The 22,740-nt window shown below is 47.3% G+C and overlaps 1 protein-coding gene across 6 annotated transcripts in view; it reads right to left on the bottom strand.

Annotated features, from left to right (window-relative positions):
- Positions 1 to 13,750: 13,750 nt before the first annotated feature.
- The window catches only part of HNF1B (HNF1 homeobox B), a 50,707-nt gene continuing 41,717 nt past the window's right edge, over positions 13,751 to 22,740 (bottom strand). For 4 of the 6 annotated variants that reach the window (XM_087825643.1, XM_087825644.1, XM_087825642.1 and 1 more), the window contains exon 9: positions 13,909 to 13,929. In XM_087825643.1, the coding sequence (XP_087681769.1) occupies positions 13,909 to 13,929 (21 nt within the window). Of the gene's footprint in view, positions 13,930 to 22,740 lie in introns of all 6 variants that reach the window. The other 2 variants (XM_087825645.1, XM_087825647.1) reach the window with 1 other exon arrangement.

Here is a 22,740-nt window from a genome sequence, read left to right as displayed (position 1 = left end):
GCAGAGGTTCAAGCACAAGACTGGCTTACCTGTTGTAAGGGAGATTCACGGACCGGATGGAGGTTGGCCAAGATGAGGTCTGAGTTCTGCGAATTTCCTTTTCAACTTTTGTGTAGTTGAATAGAAGCAGTTTGCCTCACTTCTCCCAGAGCTCTGAAAGAGACCATTACTCTGGCACTGTTGAACGTGGACTCTGGAGCAGATAAAAAGATGAAAATACGAAAGAGACACAAATCATCCATGAACATTGGCTCTCCTTTCCCACAATTCAGCTTTACATTATGAGCACCACAGGGTCACAGAGTGGAGACTATAAGCTTCTACCCCAAATTTAACTTTGAAGCTCCCTTCAATACCTGTTCTTCCAACTTTATTCATTCATTCATTCATTATTGAAGTTTAATTTACAGACAACAAAATGTCACGTCTTTAGTGTTCAATGAGTTTTGATAATTGTATACACTTACGTAACCTCCATTCAAAACAAGATCTAGAATAGTTTTGTCATCCCAGAAAGTTCCTCCTGCTCTTTTTCACTCAGCCCCTCAACCCTCCTCTTCTCTACCCCTAGACAATTCTGCCTTCTTTCACCATAGATTGATTTTGCCTGTTGTTGGATTTCACACATTTTTGTATCTGGCTCTATTTCTTTAGGCCTTTTGTCTTCCAATAAAGTTTTATAATTATCTTAATTTGCATCAACACTTCTTTTATTAGATCCTTTGCTAATGCTTTTTAATTTTTATGGATGTGGTGATAGTAACCCTTAAAGATTACATATCCTGCCCTTGCTGGTGTGGCTCAGTTGGTTGGGCATTGTCCGTGCACCGAAAGGTTACCGGTTCAGTTCCGGTCAGGACACATGCACAGGTTGCGAGCTCGATTAAGAGCTATGTTTCTCTCTCTCTCTCTCCCCCTCTCCCTTCCTCTCTCTCTAAAAAAATCAATAAAAATATTTTTTCAAAAGACTACATATCCTGATTAGTTTTGCAGATGTATAGGAATATTTCTGATTTTTTTTTTTTTTTTGTATGCTGACCCTGAATTCAGCAACCGTTCAATTCCCAGTCAAAGGCACGTACCTTGGTTGCAGGTTCGCTTCCCGCCCCAGGTTGGGGCGCATGCAGGAGGCATCCAGTCTGCCCAATACATTGCCTGGTCTTAGACTGGCGAGGAAGGCTGGCAGGAATGCCTGCCTCATAGTCCCTAAATAGAGTGCTCTATTTGGGCCCCTGGCCAGTCCTCTGTTAGGGACACTTTCTTAGGTCAAAGGGAAAGCATTGTTGCTGCCCTGTGGCCAGGCAAACAAGCAGCTGGCTTTGAAGTCCCAGGGGGATTTGCTCAGGCTGGAGCTGGGAGACTGAGGAGAGGCCTGTAAGCCTCCCCCAGGCCTGGCTGTGTTTGTTAACTCGGCCAGCCGGCCAGGCCTGGGGTGTTTGATGTCTCCAGAGAAGCGGGAGGAGGGAGGCTTGCTCTGGGGGCCTTTGAGGGACAGCTTCCAACTCCTGCTGAGCCTGCAGTCCCACATAGGAGCAGAATGCAGACCAGGCTGAGTCCAGAAAAGCCTGGGATGGGGCTGCAGCGGCATGAAACACCTAGTGCCCTCCCTTCAAGGTGGTCTGCTGGGGTGTGGTCCAGGGCAAATTGCAGAGTGTCCTGCTTCCCGTGGGCACCTGCTTTTATTCAAGTGACATTAGGTAAGAATAGATGTCAAGCAAAGACTTGAAGGGGGAGAGGGGCGTCCAAAGGCAGCACTGGTACCTTTCCCAGCCACAGGCCTGAGGCTTCCACTTGCAGTCTCATCATGTCCTCGTCACCCGCCACCAGCTGCCTCCCCGCCTTGCTGCCTCCCACACCCGCCCCTCCACTCCTCCCACTCACCACCTTTCTCCAGGGATAGCTCAGCTGTGTGTCTGCCTCGGAAGCTACAGGTGGACCAGAGACCCTGCCCACCTGCCCCCTCCCCTAAGCAATAATCTGCACTGGGTGAGGAGCCCTGGGGGTGGGGGAGAAACTTCTAGAGAGCAGAAGCCTGGGTAAGACAACGCTCCCACTGGGCTGGCTCTCTGGGCTGGCTCAGGATATCACTGCATTCCAAAGCATGTTTGTGACCTTTCTGGCTTGGCCATGGGAAATAAGGCAAGAAGTAGCATTACAATTAACCAGTTCAATGTCCCATACGATATTAGCCATGAGCAACTCCACACGCCTCTGTCTCTCTCCCTCTCTCTCCCTTTCTCTCTCTCCTAAACTCCCCATTCTGCTACAACCAAATGTGCACATTCCTCCTAGGTTCTCACCCCCACCCCCAGCACTGTTCTCTAGTCCATCCCTCCCTGCCTACTTCCCCTACCCCTGACACGGTGCGATTGAGAAAGGGCCTGTTTACGATAAGACCTTGAAATCAGGAGCTATAAATCCTTCCAGGACAGCCGCTCTATCTCTGGGCTAATGCTGGCGGTGCCACCGAAAGGAGGCTCACCTGGTTGTGACCCATCCCCTCTTACCCCTTGGAGTTCACTGCTCCTCCTCTGCAAACATTTGACAATGGGCAAACGGAGTTACCTGTCTCAACAGGTGCCAGTCTGGCCCCACTTTCCTACAGGGTGATGGGAGGTCACCCCTCGGCCCACCCACTGGGCATTCCTGTGATTGTGAAAGCCCACCATTGAAGGCGATCCTCCCTTTGGTCCCCCAGGACTTCAGCTGTGGGAGGCTGGGCCCACCTCGATGGCTTTAGAGGTCCCCACTTTATCTGCTGAGTCCTCTGGCGAGGGAGCAGGCACCACCTGTGTTGCCTGGGAGGCCCTCCCGTTGCCTCTGAGTTTTTCTCTGTCGCGCAGTGGGTATTTCCCATACGAGCCTTCCCTATTAAGCATGAGCCCCTTGAGGTGAGAGATTATTTCATATTCATTATTGAATGCCTATGCCCAGCAGACTGCACGTAACATAAATATTTGGCAAATGACTTAGACAAATGCCGTCACACTCATCACCAGCAAATATTTATTGGGGGCATCTTCTATGCAGTGACTCCGCTAAGTGGTAGGAGGTACAAAGATTATTTAGACGTCATTCCCACTCTCAGGGGCTTGCACTGGAGTCAGGATTCCCAGAGAAGCTGCACTTGCCAGGAGGTCAGAGAAAGGACGGGGGCTGGATTCCCCAGGGACTCTGATCCGGTGACCAAAGCTTGCCAAAGAGTAAACTTACTGCAGGGGCCCCCAGACCCAGATGCTCACTCACTGTTTATCTCCGTGTATTCCAGAGTGGAACTGTCAATCTGCCCTTCGTGATTCAGTGTCCTGGTCTCAAAAGTGTGAATAAAAGTAAAACAATATTGTCTCTACTTGGAAAGAATTTCTCAACCCTGTAGCCCTGGAAACAAAGGAAGTGAAACTTGTCCCCACTGGGTCCCTGTGACTATGCTGTTTGGGGTCCCTGTGGATTTGAGGCCAGAGCTGCCACCACCCTCAAGAGAAAAAAAGGCATGTCTGGAGCTCAGTTCATCTCAACACACCTTAACTGAGTGCCTCATCTGTGCTAAGTGCTATGCTGGCCACCAGGGATGGAGAAAATAACAACAGGGATACAATTCCTCTTCTAGGGCGAGGGGTGTATAATTCAGAGGACTTGGGAGGACAGCAAGTCCATCTCTTAGGGTCCAAGGGTCAGCCCAGATGATGTGAGAGGCTGCAGCTTTACCAGTGCCACTGTCTTATCGAGGGGACCTTCACTGCATGGGTGGGGGTCTAGCAGCGCACAGGGACAGCGGGGGCACTGTCAATGGACATTTTTCTGCATGGCTCTTTTCAGCCAGTGCTTCTGAAATGTTCCTACTGAAGGATCATGAGTGGCAGAGAAGAGTGAATTCAGAGTTCTCGGAGTCTACAATTTTAGATCACCCCAAATAGTAATTTTCTCTGAAGCCCCATATTTTATCTTAAAAATGCATGTGAATTTTGTATTTTCTACCACAATCAATCAATTTGCTTTTATATAAAAATGCAGTTAAAATTGTCTCTGAATAAAATTGATGCTCCAGGAAAATGAGTTATTTTTTCTGTGACTTCTTATAGCTCACTGTCCTACCAATATCCCAGTTTGAGAAGCATGCCTTTTAGGACATCAGACCCATATACAGGTACCACGTTCAGGGCTACCACCTCAAAGGAGGCCTCTAACACGTTTGCATGGACCACATCCTCGATCCCAAAACACTCCTCGGGGTCTGTCCTATGCTGCCCAAAACACTCCTCGGGGTCTGTCCTATGCTGCCCAAAACACTCCTCGGGGTCTGTTCTATGCTGCCCAAAACACTCCTCGGGGTCTGTCCTATGCTGCCCAAAACACTCCTCGGGGTCTGTTCTATGCTGCCCAAAACACTCCTCGGGGTCTGTCCTATGCTGCCCAAAACACTCCTCGGGGTCTGTTCTATGCTGCCCAAAACACTCCTCGGGGTCTGTCCTATGCTGCCCAAAACACTCCTCGGGGTCTGTTCTATGCTGCCCAAAACACTCCTCGGGGTCTGTCCTATGCTGCCCTGGTCACACATTCCTCTAGTCTGACCCCGTGGGTTCATCCTTTCATGTCTGGGCTGATCCTGGTCCTTCCAGCAGGACTTGGATGTCAGATGGCCGGGAACACTATTCCCCAAATACCTAGGGACAGTAGCTCTAAACTTTCTGTAGTCTTCTTCACAGAAAGGGGGCAGGGAGGGGGCAGCAGTAAGCCTGAGGTCCTAAGGGGGGTTGAAAACAACTATTAAAGTGGGTACTTACTGAGCTAGTTGTCTGAAGGGTCCTTGGCTATTTTCCTTGCAACTGCTTTGGTAGGCTTTAGCACCATAGCCCACCTTGCTTTCCCTGACACAACTGTTCCTTCTGTACAAGGAAACTAGGAACCAAGGCTGCCTGCTTCTCTGATGAGGTAGAAGTTAGATGATCTGAAGTTCATAGTAGGTTTGTTATGGATTCACTCTATTAATGGTTTTCATATTTTAAAAGAAGTGCAACCCATTCATTGATTCATTCATGCATTTGCTTACTCATTCAACAAGTCTTTGAAGGGAACCTACTAGGCACCAGGAACTGTATGGGGTCCTGCAGATACAGTGGGGAGCAAGAATAATCTGGCCTGGGCCCCCGTAGAACTTTCAAGTGGGAGAGAGAACTAAACAGATGGTCTCCAGGGAAACCAATAAAACAAGCTCAGATGGGGCAAGCCCAGGGTCTTCTGCCACTGACTGCTCCTGCCCTTGGATGTTCTGCCACAAAGTCTAAGTACACACTTAGTAGATCCTAAACTAAGTTGGGGGCAATGGTGAATTGCTTGCAACTCCTCATAGAAAGGTTAAAAAAAAACCACTAAAATTCCACTCCAAGCTCACCTTACCCGCCCAGCTGCCCGCAGAGACGACACATCAAACCCTAAGTGTGCAAACACACTCGAGAGTGAGGAAATGCATGGTTTCATGTAATCCCCACATTCAAGCTGTGACGTTAAATGGCATGATTCTCCCCCGCTTCGCAGATACAGAACCTGAGACCTTAAAGAGGTGAAGCAGCTCATTTCTGAAGCTCACCTGACCAGGAAGGGACTGCGGTGGGGTTTAAAGGCAGGTGGGGGAGTAGGGCCTGAGGTGTGACTCTCGATTCTACTGACTAGTGCGGGGCTGGAGGCCTCCAGTAACTCGCCAGACAGACCCCCCATGGTTCCAGAGACTCTGGCCACTGCCCTTTATCTTTCCTCCCCATGACATGTGCAGATCTGATGGCTCTAGTGCTAAAAACTCTGGACTCTAGAACTCAGCCAAGAGCTGGTGGGACAATGGAAAGGTGGGCTATGGGATGTATCCATACAACCCACAGCCCTGTCCCTTCCTCCCCAAAGACTGACCAATGACCCCTAAACCACTGACTAGATTATTCCTAAGAAACCTAGCATGGTTTTGGCAACTGCCTGACAAAAGATTGTCACCCTCTTCCACCCTGCTTTCGAGTATCTTCATCTAGGGCTATACTGCCAATTAAAGGAAAATTCAACAGAATATGGAATACATTATACAGCTACTCATGTTTACAGTCACCTTCCTATGACATTATGGCCTCTGGGAGAGTCAACGAGAAGGCTGTGAGGTCTGCTAATTCCATTGCAAGTGAGGAATGTGTTTATTCTTCCAAGGAGCAAAGATCCCCCATTCAAAGTGACGTTGCCACATTGTGTAACCAGGAACACGGGTTGTTGCTGATGTAAACAAACGGCCAGGGTCAGACCTGCCAGGAGCCTGGTCTCCCTTTCCCAGAGGTGTTTCTTATGAATGGTTGTGCCCAGTGAAGCAATTTCCTGCCCTGTAAACTTCTGCCCAGCAAACCACATCTCCTATCTAGAGCTGACTGGCTCTGGGTCATAAAACAATTCTCCAGAGACCAATCAGAGCCCGATCAGGAGTCCTTGAGTAACAGGGAAATGATCCTCCACCTGCAGACGTAATGACACTTCACAAGCTAGTGGCTTTGCAGTTTGTGCGTGTAAACATCACATGCCTTACCCCATGCCTTACTTTTGCTCATCTGAGATGTGCGGCCCACACACTTGATTCTCAGGCCCCCGTTCACTCCTCGGAGGCACTGGCTGGCTAGCGATCCATTACCTTGACCTGAGGACCCGGCAGCCTGGAGAACATATTTCACTGTGTCAGATCATGATTTAGAGAGCCAGGGTAAGAGAAGGTCAGGCAAGGTCTCGGAAATGCAGAAGACAGAAGATTTGGGCTGAAACACTACCAGGAACTCATTGATTTGGACACTCACTTTGCATTTTGTGGCCCTTCAGCCTGAAATATCTCCTCTACTCCCCTGACCCCCCATCTGCCTGGCAAACGGTTACACATTTTTCATGACGGAGTTCAAGTACCTTCCAAGGAAACCTCTCTTATTTCTATCCAAATAGAACTTCCTTCATTGTCCCACCACTCGACCTTCTAACACCTACACACTTCATTGCAATCACTTATTAATTTATCTGTCTCCACAGCCAGTCTGGGAACTCCTTCGGGGCATCTGAAATCCCCAGCACCCACTACAGGGTCTGCCTCAAAGTCAGTGTGCAAAGCAGGTTTGTTGAATGAATGAGCGCATGGGCACCTATTATGTGTCTTAGATGCTTTGTATTTTGAAAATGTACAAAAAAATATAGTCAAAGGAATGAAGACTTGGATCAGGCTGGTAAAGAGAGGCATTACCTAGTGTTTCTCGTCCTTGAGAAGTTTGCAATCCGGTCATCCTTCTGGGGATGGTAGGGATATTTGCAAATGAGGTACAGAGATCAAACCCACAGGCAGATAGAAGTGGTTTTGTGTCGTTAGTGTTCCTTTTTGGGTGGCAGCTCCGAAGCCAGAATGGGCTCCGAGCTTCTCTAACTCACCCTTGTACTACACTGGCCATAAGGCATTACCTAGGACCATCATTTTTCTCTCTTTCATTTTTCTATACCCTCACTTATAAAAGGGAAATGTGTCACAAACATGACTTGCTCCTTCCTTTGAAGCTTGGGAGGCCCCGGAGAGTGGTGGTGGTGGTAGGTGTGCATTCAGGCCATTTTCCAGATATAAAACTAGTAAACTCCGTGACACACACACACATTCATTCATTCAAAAAATATTAACTGAGTGCCTAATATGTGCCAGGTACTAGGTGCTGGGGACAAAACAGTAAACAAAACACCAAGTCCCTACTCTCACAGAATTTACCTCTAGTGACGGTGGAGATGGAGCCATCGTGTTCTCTCATGTTGTCCTAGGAGGAGTGGGTGCTAATCACTAACATTTATTGAGCATTTTCTTATGTTTGAGGCAAAGGCCTTTATGTACCTTGTTTCTCATTTAATCCCATTTAAAAACAAGGAAACAGACTCAGAAAGGTTAAGCAGCCTTCCCAAGATCACACAGCTAATAAGTGGTAGAGCCAGGATTTGAACCCAGATTTTCCTGACTCCCTCAGCCTAAGCTCTTGGCCACAGCTCTATATGTCAGCAGGAAATATTTACTAGATGAACAAAGGGGTAGATGAATGGTTAACCCTAACGACAGCACAAGCCTGTTGTTTTGTTTCCATGAGACAAACATGAGCAACATGTTTAAGTTTTTCAACTATTGAGTCAAGCTTCTCCAAAGTGTGGCTCCTGTTGAAACTAGATTTCATAAAGATTAAGAAACAAGCATCTTTCTTGTGACCATCCATGTTTCTTGCACGAGGCAATGCAACCTATTTACAAAAGTAATGATGAATTGTAATTGGAAAAGTGGTATAAAAGAAAAGATTGCCTTAAGTTCTGTTTTCACAGTGTGTTGTAAAATCTCTGTATTAGGTTGTATAATGACCCCCAAAGAGATCAGGTTCTAATCCCTGGAAGCTGTAAATGTCACCTTAAAAGAAAAAAGTCTTTGTAGATGTGATTAAGGAAAATTATCCTAGATAATCCAGGTGGGCCCTAAATGTAATCACATGTATCCTTAGGAGGAGGGAAATTTGATACAGAAGAGATGGCAATGTGACTGTGGAGGTAGGGACTGGAGTGATGTGGCCACAAGCCAGAGGACCTGGCGGCCAGCAGAGGCTGGAGGCAGCGGGGAACAGATCATCCCTCCTCTATCGCCTCTAGAGGGAGTGCAGCCCTGCCAACACCTTGGTTTTTGGCCCAGTGATACTGATTTTGGATTTCCAGCCTCCACAACTGTGAGGGAATAAAATTCTGGAGTCTTAAGTTATGCAGTTTGTAGCAATTTGTTACAGTGGCCGCAGGAAACAAGCACTTTCTCCTAGAGAGGGAGGCAGCACAGGGAATGTGTTTAACCACTAGCGTAGTTGATTCAGACATATACACTCTTCTATCTCTTTAGTCTGGGTGCCCAAAAAGAAATCCTGCCTTGGAAAGCAAGGGTATAGAGATCCCCCTACAAAAAAATGAATCTACCTCCTCTGCCCCTATGCCCTTCCTCTGCTTCGTTTTTCTTTCTAGTACCTATCAACATCTGACATATTGTGTATTTGTTTAGTTATTGTTGGTTCCCTCCCAGCTGAATGTAAGCTCCATGGACAAAGTGACATTTTAAAAACCGCTTTTCTCCCCATGCCCAGAAGAGTATGTGGCATATAAAAAGCCCTCAATAAACATCTGTTGGAGGCATGATTAGATGCCCTGCTCCTGCCACCTGGAGAGCCCTGATATCACACCAGACGTCACAGCATCCCACACTACACCGAGATGCTTCCTAAAGTACCACTTTAAAAAAATAACTGCCATAGAATCCATGTTCAGGCAACGTTGTTTCTCATTTCCTACGGCATCAATTTCTGTGGCCCGCTTCGTTCAGGACCGAAATGTTAGCAACATCTTTGATGTTTCTCTTTCTCACACTCCACACCTAAACCATCCGGCAACCTTGGTGCCTTTAAATCCTCTGCCAGGACCAGCCGGCCTCTCACCACCTCCGTGCCCCTCCCACCTCAGGTTCGGATGGCGGTCTCTTCGCTGTCACTCTCGGGCCCTCCCTACAGCTCAGCAGCCAGAGGGGTCCTCTTATCCCTGCTCTGCACAAAACTCTCTGATGATTCCTGCTTTTGCCCCCTCAGGTTCGCTCTGCTCTTTCGCCCTTAGTGTTTCCTCTATAGTCCTACACAAAGCACTTCCCATGCACCCAGGAAGAAACGCTCATCCATGCACACCCCAGAGATTCATTTATAAACAGTCGTGTTATAAATCTTAGCTGACAACCCAGTATTTGCCTAGCCAGAATGATCTCGGGGGGGAGGGGGGGCTTTACTGGCATTTGGTTCAGCTACCTGCAATTTCTCATGAATATTAAGCCTATGCCATGGTGTGGTCCATTACCGGCAATCTCTTATTTTCCAGAGTAGATCTCAATGGTGTTTGTTTGAATTAATTCCTCACTCTAAGGGGACACATTAGCCTGATTTTCCTCAGGAAGTTTGCCCTTGCCTGTCTCCTCCTGCTCCACCCCCTTCCTTGCTCCCTGCACCCCTCCTCCATGGCTCTCCTTCCACCCACCTTTAGGAGCCCACAGCCAGCCCTAGCGCCAGCCTCCTGGCTCTCTGCGGCCCTCGCACTCATTGCAGGATCACCACATCCTACCTCCCTCTTTCCCTAGAGACAAAGCCTTTCCCTGTCCTCAGACCTCCCCTTCCTGCCGCATCCTCAGTTCACTGCTGGATCTGCCACACACCACAGAACTGAACCAAATCATTTAACCAATTATTGGTGGTCTTCGTTACCAAGCATACAATTTGTGATGGGGTTATGTGGAACTATCAACCAGGTCTAGGAGACCACGTGACAAGGCATTCTGGGGTGAAAGAACAGGAACACCAGCCCTCGACGACATACCAGGCAGACTTCTGAGCATTTAACATGCATAAACTCATTTACTCCTCAAACAACCTTCTACAGTAGGTGCTAGTATTATCACCCAATTTTACGTGGGAGGACAATGAGGGTGGGGTTAGGTGGTGGACTAGAGATTCTAATCAGGGCATTCTGGCTCCAAAATGAATATCAAAGACCTGCCCCCAACCGGGGGCCAAGAGCTCACATTCCCCTGCTGTCTGCATTGTGTTTTTATCCACCTGAATTCAACAGCTAATACTCCAGTTATCTTGGTCTTAGTGGGGAATCACGCACTGTTTGGCATGGCAAGTTTAATACATTTTAAGGCAGGTTTTCATTCCTAATTTTATTTTTTATCCATGGATGTTAAGATGAAATCTGCCTTCCCTAGAGCTCACCCTAGAAAATGACAGCTGGTCATGGTGAAAATGGAACCATCTGTCTGTTAACCTGGGCTCAGGGTGCAGAGAGAGACCCTAGAAATGTTGGTCCATAAAGCGCTGGAGGAAGGTATGGGGGTGTTTAGTTGCCAATGAATCTTCTGGGTGGGTAATTCCCACCTGGACCCATACACAGCGGGTCTCCTTGCCCGGCTTAGAGCCAAGTGCAGGGAGGTCCCTGTTTTATTTATTTATTTTTCAATTACAATTGCTATTCAATATTATATTAGTTTCAGGTGTATAGCATAGTGGTTACATATAACTTACAAAGTGACTCCCTCGATAAGTTCAGTACCCACCTGCCCCATACGTAGTTATGCTGTACTATTATATATCCCCGCGACTATTTTGTAACCACCAATTTGTACTTAATCCCTTCACCTTTTTCACCTATTCCCTTTTCCCCCAGCACCCTTCCATCTGGCAACCATCAGTTTGGTTTGTTCTTTGTTTCTATGAGTTTTTTATGTTTTGTTTGCTTATTTTGTTCTTTAGATTCCACATATAAGCGAAACCGTACAGTATTTGTCTTTTTCTGTCTGACTTATTTCACTTAACGTAATACCCTCTAGGTCCATCCATGTTGTTGCAAATGGTAAGATTTCGTTCTTTTTGTGGCTGAATGATATTCCATTGTATATATGTACCACATCTTCTTTAGCCAATCATCTATTGATGGACAGTTAGTTTGCTTCCATATCTTGGCTATTGTAAATAATGCTGCTATGAACGTAGGGGTGTATATATCTTTTCAAATTAGTGTTTTGGATTTCTTCAGATAAATGCCCAGAAATGGAATTGCATGGCCATAAGGTGGTTCTATTTTTAATTTTTTAAGGAACCTCCATACTGTTTTTCATAATGGCTACACCATTTGGTCCCTATTTGATTTAGAAGGGAGGTGCTCACCTTCTTGGGGGCTTTCAGTTGACAGGGTCACTTTCTACAGGTCTTTGTTCACATAAGATTTGGTTAGACAAAGTCCCTGAAGATTCTCCAAACCACACATCCTCCCTCCCACCTCCATCTCTGCCTAGATGACCTCTTAGATGAATAAAACTTTCTGAATTCTCAGTCATCACAACAATGCAAGATCTAAAATCAATCAAATGCAGATACTTGCTGTTCCAGAAAAAACATGAGTCCAGAAATGGGGGCCCAATTGAGGCTGGGGCTTGAGGCCTATATTCCCTTCCTCTTCCTGGAACTCACAGGCCATCTCAATTAGTGACAGGGGATGTTGCCTCTCTTGACACATGGTGCTTGGCCGTGGCCTCAGCCATCTCAACCCAACCATGTGTTTGCTCTTGACTACTTCAGCCCAAATTACATTGTCCAGGGGAGCCAGGAACCAAAGGAGGTCAGCATTTCCATATCCATCCATCCCTGCCCTGGGCACATAGTAGGTACTCAGTAAATGTCCTAGCTCACTGAGAATTATATCTTCCACTAAACTGGAATCTTGAAAAACCTGTTGCTCGGGGCCTGATCAGCACAATTCCCTTGCTTAAACATTGCCTGGGAAATACTCAGTCTTGAAGCAAAAAAACCATTAGAAATGAGAAATGCTGGTAGATCTGTGCTGCACACAAAAGGAGACAGCCAAGAGGATAGGTCCATTTTCCCTCTGTCTGAGTCAGCCCTGGATTATGGCAAAGTCCCTGCTGGCAGAGTGTCCAGTCCATTCACTTTTCCCCTTTTGGACTGTTTGTATCTGTTAGCATCACCACCAGAGAGGGAAACCCGGGCAGCAGGTGACACCCACAAGAGCCCACTCTCCTGGTGATTGACAGCCCTACAGAAGGGAAGAAAGACTGGAATTAATGTTTAAGATGCGGCTGAAAATTCCTCCTGCTTATCGTTTGTGCCTGTGACCACAGTCACCAAGATAGGTCTATCACTTTACTCCTGTGAGTTGCAGAGGAGAAAAAGTTGTGTTCGCTCCTGCTCTGGCCAGATCCCCTCTGACGGACTTGTGGAGTCTGCCGGGAGAATCCACTCTTCTTACCTTAGCAGTAAAGGTGGCACAGAGACAGGGGGCGTGCAGCAGGGAGCCCAGTGGGAAATTCCGAGGAGGAGGCCAGGGGTCCTTGGTAGAACTGTGGCAGCGGAAGTGTCAGAGACAGAAATATGAGACTCTGGGCAGTGACAAAATAGTTTTAATGGGAGGCTTTCTGAAAGGACAACTTTCTTATGCTATCAAACAGCCAGTTGCCCTGCCTTGGGGTTTCTCGGGGGTGTGCTGACTGAACCCCCTAGTCCCACCGAAGCTAGGATGTCACTCTGACACTATGTTCGGCACCTCCAGGGATCCAGAGGTGTGTCTTATCATCAGGAGACTGGAGTTAGCTGGCAGTCAGTCCAGAATATACAGCATCCCTGTGTGTGTCCAGGCATGAAGGAGGGGGCGAGGGCTTTACTTCCGACTTAGGATATTTCTCCACGGGGGAAGGGAAAGGAGGGCAAATCATTTTGAAAATTCAACTCTGACCTTTACAAAGAAAACTAATAGACACTTTAGTATTATATACATGGCAGAGGGGCAAGGAAGTGGAGGGGAAATTGCACTTAATTACAGTAGTTTATAGTTTACACCCATTGGACAAATTTACTTCTTCAAAAGAATTCTCAAGATCAGTCGGGGTGGGGGTGGGGGAGGGAGTGCTGATATTTACAGTGTGTTTGGCTCAGTTCAATAGCACGTGTCCTCCTCTCCTCGTTTCAGTAACAGATTCAAGTTTTCACATCAGTTTGTTCGTTGAAAGAGCATAATGTAGACGCTACGGCTTTCTCCCTTCCTTTTTCGTGGCTTCTTGCCTCCCACCTTGGGGACGGATGGGAGGACTTGACATCTTGGGAGAGGCATTGTGACAATACTGCATAGAAGGGAAGCTGGGCCTCCTGAGAACGGATTGTCCGAGGTACCAGCAGGATGTCAGGTAAGCAGGGACCTCTTGCAGGTGCTTGTCAGGTCACTGGGCTTTTCCATGACAGCTGCCCGGAGAGTGATGGTGTGGAAAATAGGATCCTTGTTGCTGTGCACAAAGTAAGTGATGTGTGGGTATCACCAGGCTTGGAGAGGACACTGCAGAGAGAAAGGACAGAGAGCTCAGCTGTGTGCAATTGGCAGGAACATGGGCCATTTGTTTGGCTTCTCTAGGGGAGCTGAGACCCAACTCAGTCAGCAAAGAGCTTGGAGTGGAGGGCTGGGGACCCAGTGCCTGCTCAGTTCTCTGGTGCTGGTCCTAGGGCCCACTTCCTTTAGCAAAACCTGCCAGCCAGCTATTCTGGCCATTTCAGAAGACAGAAGTGAACTGCTGCAGACCTTGCAATAGTCATAACTCGTTGACCTTTATCCTGAACTTGGGCTCCTCTTTCTGTGACAGTGCTGTTTATAAAGTGCTCAGTGTGGTTGCAACAGCAGCTGGATGAGCAGCTCTCCCCTTTTGTGGAAGTGAGACCTCTAAGAGAAGGGTCCCCGAGACCACTGGTTCCCAAACTTTAATGGACCTACGAGGACCAGAGATCCTGTTGAAATGGAGATTCCGATTCAGTGGGCCGGGCTTAAGAATCTGCATTTCTAATCAGCTCCCAGGCTGTGCTGATGCTGCCGATCTACTTTGAGCAACAAGACCATAAAGCACATGAGAAAACCAGCACTTACTCCAATGATTTATTGCGGAAGGAGCATGGGAATTGCAAAGTGTTCCCCAAGGTTTATTACTATGAGGACAAGGAACTTAAGGTCAGAGAAGAAATCCAAGGGTCGAAGGCCTCTGATGCCAGACTTCTGGTGGGCTGGAGAGCTGGGGAGAGACCCCAGATGGACGAGAAAAATCTCTGAGAGGAGCCACACCTCCATCATGGGGCAGACTCCCTTCCAGAGCCCTGGGCCTTATTAATTTTAACCGACGTGGGACATCATTCCTCTCCTTTTCCTTCCAAGGAGTCCTTTTTCTGTTTCCCTCTGTCTCCTCTTTCCTTTTTTTTTTTTTTTTAAACCCTCACCCAAGGGTATTTTTTCTATTGTTTTTTAGAGAGAGTGGAAGGGGGAGAGGGAGAGAGAACAATACCAATGTGAGAGAGACACATCGATTGGTTGCCTCCCTCACACGCCCTGACCAGGGCCGGGCATGAGCCTGCCACTGAGGTATGTGCCCTTGACCAGAATCGAACCTGGGATCCTTCAGTCCGAGGGCCAACCCTCCAACCACTGAGCCAAACCGGCCAGGGCTCCCATTCGCTTTCACTGGCATCTCACAGGAAGGCCCCCCCACACACACATGCACCACCACTACCAGCACAGGCTTGCTATCCCTCTATCATCCCATTAATCAGTACTTCCGACCATAACCCTACGTGAAGTTGCCCTTATGTCCATTTTACAGATTAGGAAAACAGGGCTCAAGGAGAGTCGGTGAACTGTCCAAGATTTTGGAATTAGGAGGGTGCGGAACCAGGTTCAAACCGGTTCTAGGTGCACTCCCAGCGTGTGTTCTTTCTATGACGCGCTGAGGTTAGGAGCCTTCTATTAGCTTTGAGCTCTTGGTCAAGTTCCTCTCTCTGTGCCTCAGTTTCTTCGCCTATAAAGCGGAGGGTGTTGAGGGATTAGAGGAGCTGGCAAGCATGAAGTGCTGTTCTCATTCAGACTGCTGTACGGGTGCCTCGGTCCATGCTGCTGAGTGCCCCTCGGAGTGGCTGGAGCTGTACATTCGTGTGACGAGGCAGGTTTCTGACCCTTTTAAATTCTTGAGGCTCTTCTCAGCACCCCGATACCCTTTGCCTCTTCTTCCTCCCTCCACCCACCCCCACTCTCGAGTCTCTTTACTTCCCACTATCAGCCTTTTTCCAATTTTCAGATTTCAGGTGGAGGAGAGAGAAAATGGCTTGTGACCTTGCAGGTTTCAATAGGAGAGCAAACAAGAGGGCAGATAAGGAGACGCCAGCGAGATTCTATGACCTGTCATTAGGGATGGGCTTCCCAGCTATCAAATGTTTGCTCACATAATAAAATGGTGGCAGGGCCCTAAATGTTGTCAAAGGAACTAGAGTTATTTGCCCCCTTCAGAGTCTAAACACAAACATCTGATAAGGGGGACACTGTGGTCCCTCAGGACCGAGGCCCAGCACACGCAGCCCCATGGGGGGTCCCTGCCCAGAGGACCTCTGAGTGACTACAGAGCCCTCCGTCTACAAGGTGTGGTGTCTGTGGAGATTGCTCAGGATGTCATTCTAGGAGGATTTGTTAATGGTGATAGCTAACATTTATTGAGGGCCTACTGTGTGCCAGGCACCATGCTAAGTAAGGGCTTTACACACATCATTGCACTGAGTTCTTACATCAGCCCTTTGAGGAAGGTAATTATCATTCATTCATTTAGCACATTTGGGTGCCTTCTACATGCTTAGCACTTTTTTAGATACTGGGGGTGCAGCTGTGAACAAGACCCTGCTCACACCCTCACATCATTGTAGGGAGGGCTCTGAATAATAAGTAAACAAACAAGCAAATATACATATAGATGTATAAAACTTTAGGTGGAGATGAATACTCTGTAGAAAAATAAGCATGGGGAGAGGAGACGGTGATGAGGGAAAAGAGAATAACTTAGGGAGAGAGATCAGGAGGGACTGCTTGGAGGTGGTGACTTTTGAGCTGAGGGAAATGAGGGAGCAGGCATGCAAAGGTGCACATTAAGGCCCGGCCGGGTGTGGCTCAGCGGTTGAGCGTCAACCTAGGATCCAGGCGATCAGGGTTCGATTCCCAGTCAGGGCACATGCCCGGGTTGCGGGCTGCAGCCGATCAATGACTCTCTCATCACTGATGTTTCTCTCTCTCTCTCTCTCTCCCTTCCTCTCTCTGAAATCAATAAAGATCTATTAAAAAAAAAAAGTTTATTAAAAAAAAAAAAAAGGTGCACATTAAGGAGTGTTCCCAGCAGAAGACACAAAAAATGCAGAGTCCTGCAGCAGGACCACTTCAGCTCTGGTTCAGCTGAAGCCAAAGGAAAGAGGCAGGAGGGGAAGGAGAGAACAATGGCAGGGCCGGTAATGATCTCATCACGAAGGGCTTGGAAGTCTTGGATGCAATGGGAAGCCACTGGCAAGTTTTGACAGGGGACTAGCATGATTGATTGCCCTTTTTTAAAAGAGATAATTCTGGTTGCCATGTGGTGAACAGACCATTCCCACCATAGAGGGGGCAAGAGTGAATGTGGGAGTGAGAAGTTAGGAGCCACGGCAAGAGGTCAGTGAGAGACGGGGTAGTGAGAAGCAGTCAGACTTAGGATGCATTCTGGAGGGTCCCCAGCAAAACTTATTGGTGGACTGAATGTAGGGTGTGGAGAGAAGACTCAGGAGACTCTCAGGTATGTCACCTGAACAACTAGTATCATTTTTGGAAATGGAGAAGCCCAAGGAAGAAGCAATTTGGGTAGGGAGAAATGGGGAGAAAAGGATGACTTCTTATTTTAGGTAGGTTCGATCTGACAGGCTTGTCAGATAGTTCAGGCGTGTACAGGCCAAAGTTGCACTGGGTTTGTGAATGCGCCCTCAGAAGAGAGATGTGCACTGGAGACAGAATTATAGACTCCGTCAGTGTGTACACTTGATACAAAGCCACTGGCTTCGTAGATATCAGCAGGAGTGAACTAAGAACAGAATGCGCCTGGGGGCCCTCCAACAAGTGAATACTGGGAAGGCGAGTGGCCTGCCAAGGAAATGTGGAGAGCCAGAAATGGTAATGTCCCAACACCCAAGTGAAAAAAGGAAGCAGTAATCAGCTGTCAGAGACAGAGATTGAAAAGTGACCAATGAGAAAGAAGATGTGGTACATGTATACAATGGAATATTACTCAGCCATAAAAAAAGAATGAATCTTACCATTTGCGCCAACATGGTATTATGCTAAGTGAAATGAGTCAGAGAAAGACAAATACCATATGATTTCATTTACATGTGAAATCATAGAATCTAAAGCACAAAGTAAATGAACAAACAAATCAGAAACAAACTCATAGCTACAGAGAACAAACTGATAGCTGTGAGAGTGACGGGGGGGGTTGGGGGACTGCATGAAAATGGTGAAGGGATTACGAAGTACAAATTGGTAGTTACAACATAGTCATGGAGATGTAAAGTACAGCACAGGGAATACAGTCAATAATATTGTAATAACTATGTATGGGGCCAGGTGGGTACCAGATTTATCAGGGGGAATCACTTTGTAAAATACAGAAATGTGTAACTACTATGCTGTGTACCTGAAACTAATATAAAATAATATTGAATGTAAACTGTAACTGAAAAAAAATTAAAAAGTGACCACTGGACTTGGCAACATGTAAGTATTGGTGAGCTAGATAAGATTATTTCAGCGCACTGTGAGGACCAAAGCCGGTCTGGAGTCTTCTCAAGAGAGAATTGGGGCTGAGGAAGTGGAGACAGTGAGTATAGATAACTTACCTCTATTATTATTAACTTAAGTTAGATTAATTATAGCTCTATTAATTAAAATAAATGATTATAATTCCAATTTTACAGATGAGGGACCTGATGTCTAGAGAAATTCTACGTAACTTGCCCAGGGTCTCACAACAGAAAAGCTTGTGCTCTTAACCACAAGGAAGATCACTTTTTTCTATCTTCTGAGTCCAGCAACAGGGAAATAAGTGCCCTTTGCTATTTAAAATTCTCCTTTCTAAGCTTGAAAGACACTCAGGTTGCCATCCTGGGAAGCCTAGTCTGCCCCAGCTGCCACATACTGGGCGTTTCAAGAACTAAGCTAAGTGTTTTACAAGTCTTACCACATTTAATTCTTTCAGTGATCCCATGAAAGAGCAATCATTATCTTCAAATATAAGTAAGAAAACTGAAGCTCAGAGAGGCTAAGACTTTTCCCTGAGGTCACACAGGTAGAAAGCAGCAGAGTCGTGAGCCTGGGTCTGCCTAACTCCCAAGTTGGTATTCTTAAACATCAGACCCTACGGCCTCACCACCGGGGAAGGCTGGGGGGGGAGGGAAGAGCTGCAGGGGATTTATGATGAGGCTTCCCACCCCCTTCTTGTCAGCACCCCTGACCAGTGACTGCTCTGAGGGCCCTCTCCTGACCTCTCTATAAACTAGGAAGTGGAGCAGTAGGTAGAGAAGTTGTGGAAACACAAGTCAGCTCACAGCCTGCCCACACTTGTTCTAACCAAGGTCAGTGCTTGCTGTGGTCTTGTTTCCAGCCTGGAAACAAGGACATTGTTTTGCAGGAGCTCAGGCACAGACCCACTCAGACAGTAGCTCGCTGGCACCCAAGGGTTGAGGAGGAAAGGAAGGCATAAGATCTGGAAAGGACAACTGGCAGAAGCTGCAGAAGGATTCCCAGTGAGAAAGTCCTAGCCCGAAGTTCCTGAAACATGATCCACAAGGCCCTGGGGCATGTCTATCTTGACAAGAGGAAATACTGGGGTCAGACAGATACAAGTTCAAATTCTGGCTTTAGCCTTATATACATGCATAACCTTGGGTTATTTTTATGGGTGCTTAGAAATGGATATTGGATGGTGAGTGTTGTTGAATGGATTTGGAGTGAGAAGACCAAAGTCTGGAAGTCCAGCTCCAGATCTGTGCGAACTTGCCCAGATCCCTCCCCATCCTTGAACCTCATATTTTTGCTCTGTGACTCAGGCATAAAAATATCTACCTTGCAGGCTTGGCTGGGCATGGCTCAACGGTTGAGCATCAACCTAGGATCCAGGAGATCAAGGTTCGATTCCTGTTCAAGGTTCGATTCCAGTGTTGTGGGCTCGATCCCCAATCGGGAGCATGCAGGAGGCAGCCAATCAATGATGACTCTCTCATCAGTGCTGTTTCAGCTCTCTCTCTCCCTCTCCCTTCCTCTCTCTGAAATCAATAAAGATCTATCTATCTATCTATCTATCTATCTATCTATCTATCTATCTATCTATCATCTATCATCTATCTACCTATCATCTATCTATCATCTACTTTGCAGGGCGGGTCAGATGGTTAGCCAGGAAAGGTAAGATGCAAAAGCACCGGGAGCGCTGCTTGGCAAATGGGAGGCACTAAAAAAATGCGACTTTTTATTTCATTCATTCATTCATTCATTCATTCATTCATTCATTCATTCATTCATTCACTTAACATCTACTATAGCCCAAGCATTTAGCTAAGCACAAAGGGCTTGGGTGCTTTGAGAGGCCCCTGAGCTATTTGTATTTTTCCTGGGAGGTGGGTGAGATGGCATCTGCGTGTCAGCAGAATGGGAAGCAGGGATCTGGAGCCTGAGCCCAAGAGGTGTGATGTGCTTGAGAGATGGTTCCAATCCTGAGACATGTTATTGTCAGAACCAACTCTGACCACATGTAGACCAAGCAATGAGCTACATATTGAAAGAGTGGCTGGAAGGTGCCTCCTAAAGGATCACAGAAAGGAGAAGGAACGGGGGTGAGTTACCACTTTGAGTACTGGACTATGTACCAGCCACTCTCAGGCACTTTGAAAATTCTGAGTGATAGGGTGGGATTTTCCACATAAGAGATGAAGAAACTGTCTCACAGCAGTGAGTTCATGTAGCAAGGGGTGAAGGAACTGGGATTAGCTCGGATCTGCTGGCTTCTCCTAGCACTTTAGGGTGCCTCTGCAGTAGCATTGCCCCGGCTGTGTCCCTTTGACTCAATCGCTGAGGAGCAAGGTACACACACTGATGGCCCTGCTCACTGTGCACATCAGCACCTGAAAGATCCTGGAAACTCTGCTTTGTGGCGTTTAACTCTTTAGGCCAACCACGCCCCCAACATATTAGACCAAGGAGTCTTCCTGTCCTCATTCTATGTGCCTCTGATTCCTAGCCATGGTCTTGAAGCTCTTTTCAGAAAATAATACTTTAAAACAAAATGAAACAAGCAGGTTTGCCACCAGGTGTCTTTGGGAACTCACTCTTGACTCTCTGCCTTTGGAACAGAGTTTGTACAAATTTTCTCCACCCAAGATCCCTTTACATTCATTCTACTTCATTCGCCTTTCCCATTCCCTCTTCCCCTGTGGCTTGTAGGAAGACCATTTCCTGACTGAAATATAACATTTGGGCCAATTTTTACTCTTGTTCCTGACTGTTAAAGACCAGAAGAGCAACAACTACTGTGGGGACTTACAGGCGGGTATTGGAAGGCAAGTAGTGTTTAAATGGAAAGAGTCCAGGATTTAGAGTCAAAGACCAAAGTCCGAAGGTCCAGCTCTAGAATTTATCATCTCTGTGACCTTGGGCAGAACACGCTCCATCTCTGAGCCTTCGTTCATTTCTTTGTACTTCTTAGGAGGTTTCGGATAAAGAGAAATGATGAGATGCTGCTATTGAGAAGTACAAACTGTAAAGTGCTACATGAATAATTTTATCCTTACTAAGTGTAATCGCCATCCTCATCATCTGGAAGTGAGTCCGTCACCAGACTCCTGAAATGTCTGGGGACTTGGAGATAACGTCACGGTAGTTCTAGAGGGACATGCATGTGGCCTCAAGGTCGGCTGGCTGCTCTGTCCAGTGGAGGGGAGAAGCCCTTTGGGGGCTGGTGCGATGTCTCAGGGAGCATCTTGCAGCATTTTGATTAAGAGACCATTTCCTGAATTCGGAGGACTTGTTTCAACAAGCAAGCATCAAAGTCAACTTGGGAAAGACAGAAATAATTAATCACAGTCCTGTCTAGGGCTGACCAAGCGGCAGATGGATTGATAAACCTTTCAAAGGGGAAGGTATTCCCAAGCGGAGCTGCTGCGCCTGGCTGCCCCCCTGATTGAGATTTGTGAGCACAGATAAATGTTTTCCCTGCTCGCTACAAAGAGTGGGAAATCGCACGGAGTCGAAGGGCAGGGCAGTGGGGAGGGGGTGTCCTTTCATCTTCCATTGGGTGAGAGAAGAGTAGCAAAGCAGGTCCCACACACCTCTCCCTCGCCCCCCAACTCCAGAGCCCAGCTGCGTAGGCCGTGCGTGTGTGTGTGTGTGTGTGTGTGTGTGTGTGTCCAAGACACTCCAGGCACTTAATCTGGGTGACCTCATTGAATCCCCAGAACAAGTAGGTGTTACAACTCTTGTTTTAAAGATGAAAAAAACAAAGGCTCGGGAAAGTCAAGGTCACCAAGCAAGTGGTACAACAGAAATAGAACCTTCCTGCTTCACAACACTGCAGACTTTGGAGGAGACGGGGGCAAAGGGGAGAGGGGAGAACCCTGAGCCCACAAAAGCACCTGCTGGAAGCACGTGGCATTGGATGAGGTGTGATTTGCAGAGCTCAGATGGGGAAAGGACCATCAACAAGACCAAACCCTGCTGAGAGCCTCTGACATGAAGTTCAAGGTTGTCGCCTACTTATCTAGTAATCAATAAAGGCTAAACAGTTCCCACGAGGCATAGAGCCCAGCCACTAAAAGGCCTATTGTATTATTCTGGAATTGTCACCTGTGTTCAGACTTCTTGTCCTGTGTTCTAACTCTCAGTGCCCCATTACAGTCCAGCTGTCCGAGCTCCGCGATGAGCCTCGCTGTCGGTTGTCTTTGCTACCCCATCACCTCTATGTGGAGGCGGGAATTAGTCACCAACTGAAACGGTGACTAAGCCTCTGGATTCCCCACTTTCAGTGCACCAGGAAGTTGATTCTAAGTTGTTGTTTTTCTAAAACACCAAGTGAATGCAGACCCCTGGACAGGACAGGCTGTCTACTGGGGAGTCCCCATGGCTTGGTAGAACTGGGTCATGCTCTAGAGCTTACAGCATTCTAGGTCCAGTATGGGTCCTGGACGGGGGAAATCAGCCTCAGGATCCCTGACTTACTACTCACTTTCTCCATTGACTGACTTTCTCCTTAGGGAGCCCTCTTACGAAGCATGAAACTCC

The sequence above is a fragment of the Miniopterus natalensis genome, chromosome 17, assembly GCF_054644295.1.
Source record: "Miniopterus natalensis isolate mMinNat1 chromosome 17, mMinNat1.hap1, whole genome shotgun sequence".
In the NCBI taxonomy this organism is placed as follows: domain Eukaryota; kingdom Metazoa; phylum Chordata; class Mammalia; order Chiroptera; family Miniopteridae; genus Miniopterus; species Miniopterus natalensis.
This window is presented reverse-complemented; position numbering and strand designations above follow the sequence as displayed.